The following is a 7,871-nucleotide window of genomic DNA, read 5'->3' on the forward strand; positions in this document are numbered from 1 at the left end:
GCATGATGTGATGGGGACAGTGAGATGCTTGGGTGCCTGCAGATCCTCTACAAGGCTTGGAGAACAGCGCTGACGCTCTGCAAAAGCTCGCCTTGCAGCAAAGCCCGCCAGAAGCGGCCCCTGAAGTAAAGTAAATGAAAGTCAGGATTTAGTGCGAAACAGCAAACATTGTGGAAAAGCCCCCCAAACCCAGCTGTGTTTGCAAATTCAGCTGTGTAAAGTCTCACATTCCCATGAGCTGCAGCAGCAGAAAATTGCCTCTGAGCATCTGCAGCCGCCCCGCGGCTCCTGGTGCCTGCAACGGGGATGCCACGGCGCGATGGGGCGCAGGGGCTTAGCAAGGGGCATCGCTGCAAGGGGCAGCACCGGAGGGGAATTAAGAAGGTGGAGTGGACCAGTTAAAGGGCAGAGGAGAAGGATGAAGGAGAAAAGAAAGGTGAGAAGGATAAGAACAGAAAGGACGGAGTGATTTCAGCAGCTGTTTGTGAGCGACTCCAGGCAGGGCCTTTGTGGATTAATATCAACCGGGGAATATAGGGTCTACATCCCTGCTGAAATCAGGGCAAAAGCCTTGCGTATAGCCTTGGTCATGAGGAACTCACAAAGTAAGTTGATGAGACAGAGCATGCCAAAGGGATTATTTTTCCCAGTTTGCAGCCAGAGAACTGGGAAACTGTGGCAAGACTAAAATGCCCGACTCAAGGTCACAGAGCAAACCTCTGGCAGAGGGGAGCAGAAGCCCAGCCCAGCTGGTAGCTTATGGAGCTCAGCCCTCGCATGCCTTGGGGCTGCCTTGGCTGACAGACTGCCACCGCAAGGCACAGAGCGTGTGTGAGCCGCCAGACGGCTGGACAAAACGCTCCAGCATTTGATACGGACATGAGTAAGAGGTCATGGTCTCCTCTGGGTACTCAAGGGCATTTGCTTGCCATGTCTGAACATGGAGAAACTTGTTTCTTGTATCACATAAGAGGGAGGAAAACCACTCCTTGGTCCTTGCCAGCTGGTAAAGGCTTCAAGAAGAAAATGTTCTGCACAGGTTTAACCGCTTTTTTCTGCCCTGTTGCCAGGCCCGCAGCACATTGCTTCTCCCAAGGTTTTCTTCAGTTCATTTCTCCCACCCTCCAGTAAAACACCTCTTCCAACTTCTGCTTGCCATGTGCTTTTCATCCTGCAGGTGTACGAACTGGATGGCACCCGGCACAATAAATCGTGGTCTGTGGCAACCTATCGGGAAGTGACCAGGCAGTTTGTGAAGGAGCACCCTGACTTTCTTGGAGCCAAGATTATATTTACAGCACACAGGTAGAGGCTGAGCAGGGCTAAGAGCGGCTGTGCATGGCTGGCTGTGCTACGGCGGAGGTGGCAGTGGGGAGAGAGGGGTCCAGGCCAGCAGAAGCGATGCTGAGGGCCGGGCTGAAGTGCCACAGTTGTTTAGCAATGCCTGCGTGCATCGTCAGACCTGGGGTGTTGACTCCCGAAGCATTCCCTGGCACTTGTAAAAGGCTGAGGATGAGAAATCATCTATATAAGTCTGCGTACGTGTGAAGTGACCAGGGTTAGCTCATGGTGTGCGCTGGAGAGACAAGCGTCTGTGAGCCCGGGGTGCGGGAACGAGCAAGGGAAGGGCTGCTTGCGGTGTGCGTGTCCAAGCCATGCGTGCTCTCTTCCCGAGCCTGGACATACTTCTCTCTGCAGAAGCTGAAGCAGTGACAGCACTGCCCGAGTATGGGCACTCAGTATTGCAAAGGTCCTTGTGGGACCCTGCAGACACTGTTCTCCCGGCAGCCTTTGTACGGTATGTTCGTGCTGCTGTTCGCAGGCGGGCACAAGGCTGTTCTCCAAGTCAGCCAGATGCCATGAAGTCATGTGAGGTGATCCTGAGCAAATATAACAGACCTCTCAGCAGCACTTACTCTGGCTCGGCACGATGCCGTTTCCAGTTCAGAGCTGGCTTGCCTCTGGCCAGCTTGGGTATGGACAGAGTCTGTCTGCAAAATGCACTGTGATGTTTAAGTCTGATAGGGCTAGAAGAAATCTAAATTTAAAACTCTCTTGAAATGCAACTACTGTCCCACCTCCCAGCAAAACAGTCGAGAGGCAAAAAAAATATTTAAACATTTTCTCTCCATGCTGTTGTGTTCCCTGCTTGGTAGATGGGAAAGCTGGTGAGTCTTAGACAAGCATGCCTCAACTCAAGTGACAGCAGGGTCTAGCCAGGCATTTCCTGGTCATTCAGGGGTTTCCTTTCATAATATCAATTTTCTACTGCTGTTACTCTGGAGACCTGAAGCCGGTTGTCAGATTCAGGAGCAACTCGCATTTTGGAAATACCCCTGGGGCTCCCATTTCAAACTCAAACCCAAAGAAGGCAGGCCTGTGGGAGTGAGCCTCTGCACTGCTTTCTCTCTCTTGCTCTTTAGGATGCTGAATGTTTCCCAGATTAAAGAATCCATCGTCACTGCCATGGCACTCAGAGCCCGCTTCCCAGACACCCTGGCAGGCTTCGACCTGGTAACCGTATTTTTTCTGTGGCTTCGCGTTAACCCCTAGAGGTGCAATATAACTACATGTATAATATAGCATATGTTTTATACCAGAGCCAGATCCTCTGCTGCTGTACTGAATGTAAAAGAATGACAAATCCTCCAGCTAAGGATTTTATTGAGGGTAATTGACAAAATCTCTTGAAAGAATCCGCTCCCTAACCCCACAGCATTGTAATTTCGGTACAGTTGGCACCTCAGCGATATATACCTGTAAGTCCCACCATCTTCCAGAGCATGTTCAAAAATACCTATCCTCTTTCCTCCAGGTTGGTGATGAGGATGAAGGTCATTCTTTATGGGACCTGAAGGATGCCCTGACCATCCCGTATTCCCTGGGGGTCAACTTGCCATACTTTTTCCATGCTGGGGAGACCGGTAAGCATGAGGACACAAGGCCTGTTACTGCTTGCAGAGGCAAGAGGTGAAGTCTTGCAAAGCACAGAAGAAGCAAGCTTGGCTGTATGAAGATGATGTGTGTGTGTGTATACACGTGTATAGAATCGGTTTTCCCTATGCTTTTCCCCATATCAGCTTGTTGCTGTAGCATTCCTACACGGCACCTCCCCTACCCGCTCCCTGCTCTTGACTGTAGGCATCATGGTACTCAGCGTCCTTGCCCTGTGTGTTACATGGAGTCATGCTGCAAGAGTTATTGCTGGTAGCCACCTCCTCCTCGGAGCAGTGCTCACCTCCCTTCCACAGCAGCAGCAGAATTCCTCAACCATTATTTTACATTTTAAGGTGAAGGAATGTCTAAGCCAGACTCAAATTTTAACTGAATACACTCATCGAAGTAACTGATCATTACCTGTCATTCCTGGGGCAATGTATTATTATTGGCAATATATTATTCCGTCCGTATGGGTGGGATTTATCCTAACCACGCATGACAGTTGTGTCTAACTTGTGTTACACTTATTGCATGTTGACATCTACAGAGAAGATGTCTACATCTGAACTAGTTACCCTAGGCTCCCTTTATAGCCATGGACAGTAACAGGCACTTCTAAGATGTGATACATCTCTTCCTAATGCACAGGCTATTCCCCAGAAGTTATTACTTCTGTCCATTGACCATGAATGGATTAGCTTAGCTAATGACCAGCATGATTAGCTTAGCTGTAAAAGTAATACTGTGGACATCTAAAGCCAGGTGAGATGAGTGAGTATCTCTATGCTGGGCAATGTCCTGGGCAGATTTGGATCCCTGTTTCACTGAAAATGCAAAGTGGGAACTCAGAGCATGAGCAACGCTCTCACCTTGCAGCTGGGACATTTATTAACAAAATCATCTAGCTGTTTGAGAATATATATTTCCTCACAGCACTGCAGTGATTCTTATCTGTTTCTGCTCAGACTGGCAGGGCACCTCCGTAGACAATAATGTGCTGGATGCATTGCTACTGAACACCAGCCGGATTGGACACGGACTTGCCCTCATTAAACATCCAGTAGCCAAGAGTTTGTCTCTGAAGAGGGATATTCCTATAGAAGTCTGTCCCATCTCCAACCAGGTATGTTGGTAAAAGCTTAAGTCTTGGGGCTGGGACACTGGAATGGGATTTACCATAGCAGCTAGGAGCAGCAGGAAGCTGGGGGGCAGCTAGGTATTTTGTTGCACCCAGGCTGGCTCAGTTTCCTTTGCACCACATTACACTGCAGCCTGCTACGTAGACACACGCTGTGTATATATAAGGCTTGCAACACCAGTCAGCTCAAAATCATTTAAATTCCTATCCAGAGGAACCTGGGAAGGCAGTCCTCCTTAGTGGAGATGAGGCCCAGAGCCAGGGAGGTGCCTAAAGAGACAAAAAGAAAAATATTTCAAAGCCAGGAGGGCCAGAGGCTGAGAAGCTGGGATTGTAACTGGAAGTCTTTTGGTTTTGTAGAATTCATAACCAGGGGGAACTCTTTTGCAACACGTTAGCATGGTGCGCATTGTCCCCTGGGCGCAGCAGAAGGATGCTCTGGGATAAAGATGTACCTGTGTGAGCCTTGAGGGAGAGAACCCTGATACCAGCTCCAGATGCCCTGGGATAAGCGTTATGGCAAATACATAACCAAAAGACTGTTCCTGAAACGCTCATATAAACGTTATAAATAAGCAGAAGTTATTCACCCCACTGGCCTTGATTTAGGTGATTAATTGAAGAAACCAGTCTCCTTCTATAGTCAATGGAGACAAGTAGGCTCCTCCTGCAGCAGTTCAGAGCAGAACGCCTAACGTGCTCTGACCAGCTCTCTGGAGGCTCTTCCTCCCTGATGACTGCCTGCTGACACAGGCAGCTATAGCAGGCATGTGGTGTGACGGGTGCCGTAATGCAAACCCCAGCTACAGCAATAACCCAACGTCGTGTTGTCTCCCACCCTTCCCCACCGAGGTCCTGCTGTTGGTAGCTGACTTGCGGAGCCATCCCGCAGCCAGCCTTGTGGCTGAAGGGCACCCCATCGTGATCAGCCCTGATGATCCCCCTATCTTTGGGGCAAAGGGCGTCTCCTATGACTTCTACGAGGTGTTCATGGCCATCGGAGGGATGAATGCCGACCTGAGGACTTTAAAACAACTTGCACTCAACTCCATAAAGTAAGTTCCTCATCTCTCTCATCTAGCCATAGTAATGCTAAGGGGACTATCAGCTTGCTCCCTGGAAACCTGCTGTATTTGGGTTTTGGCCCCAGAGTCTCCTCTGCCATATGAACTGGGCTTCCATTAATCCAAAGTCTCCGCTGTGTGTCTCCTCCAACAGCAGGACACAGGGACCCCAGAGGCTCCTCTGCCCATGCCCTTGAGTGCCTTTCTCTAACTCAGTGTCTCAGTTTATTCCTCCTTTTCCATCCTTTGCGAACTTGCCTCCAGCACCCGGTTCTGGGTATGGGAGAAAACTGTTATGCTTTTGTATCACTTGTCTATTTCTGCCAAAATCTGACTTGCTGCGGTGTTTGCCATGGACCACTGGGGAAACACAGGAAAACAATCTACCAGCATGTAGTTTGGGTGTGTTTAACCACTTTTTCTGTTTATCTGGACAGCTCTGAACGTCCCAAAATAGTTTGGGTATGGTGCCCAGGGTCTTTCTGTACATTCCTAGACTCTTGTCTGTTTGCCAAATCCTATGCCAATCCTCATGCCAATCCCAAGTCCCCGCATGGCCAGGGAGACAACAAATACTCTTATTTCCTGCCGATTTGGACCAAGCCCAAAGGACATCTGAAAGCAACAGCAGCCTTGTCTTTTCTGAACTAGTCACTGGGTGCCGCCCAGTGAATCTCCAGCTTATGCAGACTGAGCTCTTTGTCCTCATGGGGCAGGACTCAGTAGCTGTTGATATGGCCATCATGCTTCACATCCCAGCATAAGGCCAGCTGGCAGGAGCTCAAGGCTCTTTGCGCTGTTACTCTGTGTGGTGTAGGCATGTCCTGCAAGGGTTAATCTGTTGCTGCCTTTTCATTTTGGCCACTGATCTTGAAATAGCTGCCCCCTTGTCTCCTGTCTGATACTGACTTTTCTCCTCCTCACAGATACAGTGCCATGCCACCGGATGAGAAAGCCAAGGCCAAAGAGGTCTGGCAGAAAAAATGGGACCAATTTGTGGCTGACCTCTCTGATAGCTTTTTGAGGGAGCTTTAGAGGGGAGGAGACTCATCTCAGAAGGCATTTGGCAAGCCAGAGCGAGCCAGGCTTATTGCTAGGAGGGAGACTGCTTCTTCCATGTGACCTGAGCAGATGAACGAACCTCAAAGTCTCACCTCTTAATGCTAAGAATGAGCTGCGCTATCCTGTGAAAGTCATGGACTGGAGGTAAAAGGGAGCAGTAAGCCTTTATAGCAACAACAAAAGAACACCCCACTCAAAATAGTCAAAACAATTAAAAATTGCCAATGACCAAATCCTGACATCCTTATTCAGGAAAAACATGCTTTCTAATTAGAGTTAGCGGGAGACTGCCAACACGAGGATCTCTGAATTTCGCCTTATCATTACAAAATGCAGACCTTGTCCGGAAACAGCTAAGACAAACATCCAACCATTTGGGCCACTGACCTTCAGGAGAGCAAGGACTGAAAATGACTCTTGTTATGTTTAACCCTGGGCCTGCCGCCAAAATAGCACTGCTAGGTCGAAGAACCAGTCATAGGTCTGATGTCTGCTATTTCAGGACCTACCATGGCTGGAAATGAGCTGATGGAACTTGCTTCCAGAACATTTAAGCCTGGTTGCACAGTGATCATAAAGCCAAAAAGAGGTGCCTCAGTTGCCAACAGTTTTTTTTACTGCAAAATCTTTTCCTGTCCTCTGGTCACAAGGAAGCCAAAACACTTTTCAGCTGAGAAAAAAAAAAAAACAACTGGCTTCCCAGATCCAGCTTGATTAAAACTGTCCCCCTGCACTGGACCATGTTAACACAGGCCTCTGCATTTATAGGAAGCACCTTTTGATTTCAAGGGGTTCCACTACCAGCCTTTGTCACCTAACTCAGAGTGCAAATGTGCCCTTATTCAGCCTGCCAGGTTTTCACCTTGGTGAAGAACTACTCTCACGCTGTGGATATCCACAGTGTTCGCGTGGACCTTTGTAGTTTCCAACTCTTTGGCAAAAAGCTATTGCAACAACTACACATTAAATAGTGTCTGGACAAGCAGATTCCCTTTCTTAACATCATCAAAAATATCAGGAGAAGAACTAGTTGCAGGGAGATTAAAAAAAAGAAATCTTAATCAGGATGTTAAATAAATTCAGGAAAATTCTTTGGCACACATACCCCAAGCACGCAAGCCAGGATCAACCAGCGTCTCTCCCTGACTTCAGTACAATTATGCTGGTTTGCATCAGACAAGGTAGAATTCACAAAAGTTCCTGCTGAAAAACGCAGACTTGCAAAGACTGTCATTTCCTGATCTGACCAGCTTGGGCAAATTGGCTCTCTTTATGTTTTCTGCTAATTGTCTCAAGCTGCCTGGCCATAGTGTTTATGTCCACTGACCTTGGTTAAAACACCTTAGCAGGAGGCAAATATACTTGCTACAGAAGTGGATCAAGCTGCGCAGCCTGTGCGTCCCATGTTAAACTGTCCACATTTCACAGGCTGCAAGTTCATCTCTAATTATCCCAGGGAAAAAAAAAACCCACACTACAAACCCCGTAACAAACCCCAAATAAACCCACAACAAACCAAAAGTGTCTACATTGCAGAAGCCAGCAACACAAACCACAGAAAGGAAAAAACAAGAACCCAGTCACACACCTCGCTAACTGAGGGGGTTGAGTGCCTCACACCCCTAGCCCTTTTCAGCCACAGCTGCCTCTACTCCAGCTCTCTCTGC

The 7,871-nt window shown here is 48.4% G+C and overlaps 1 protein-coding gene across 1 annotated transcript; it reads left to right on the forward strand.

Moving 5' to 3' along the window:
• Positions 1-319: 319 nt before the first annotated feature.
• Positions 320-6,284, forward strand: CECR1 (cat eye syndrome chromosome region, candidate 1). The gene is made up of 7 exons (XM_009584639.1): positions 320-436; positions 1,178-1,305; positions 2,424-2,514; positions 2,816-2,924; positions 3,906-4,063; positions 4,931-5,133; positions 6,069-6,284. The coding sequence occupies exons 1-7, from the start codon at positions 320-322 to the stop codon at positions 6,175-6,177; spliced, it is 915 nt and encodes a 304-aa protein (XP_009582934.1). The 3' UTR covers positions 6,178-6,284.
• Positions 6,285-7,871: the final 1,587 nt, after the last annotated feature.

The sequence above is a fragment of the Fulmarus glacialis genome, unplaced genomic scaffold (assembly GCF_000690835.1).
Source record: "Fulmarus glacialis isolate BGI_N327 unplaced genomic scaffold, ASM69083v1 scaffold33060, whole genome shotgun sequence".
In the NCBI taxonomy this organism is placed as follows: domain Eukaryota; kingdom Metazoa; phylum Chordata; class Aves; order Procellariiformes; family Procellariidae; genus Fulmarus; species Fulmarus glacialis.

Excerpts from the sequence above, each read along its gene's own strand:
- CECR1 (XM_009584639.1), top strand. The coding sequence starts at position 320 with ATGGGGCGCAGGGGCTTAGCAAGGGGCATCGCTGCAAGGGGCAGCACC. Across the intron at positions 2,925-3,905 it reads TTTCCATGCTGGGGAGACCG|ACTGGCAGGGCACCTCCGTA; the intron begins GTAAGCATGAGG and ends GTTTCTGCTCAG. Across the intron at positions 5,134-6,068 it reads CTTGCACTCAACTCCATAAA|ATACAGTGCCATGCCACCGG; the intron begins GTAAGTTCCTCA and ends TCCTCCTCACAG.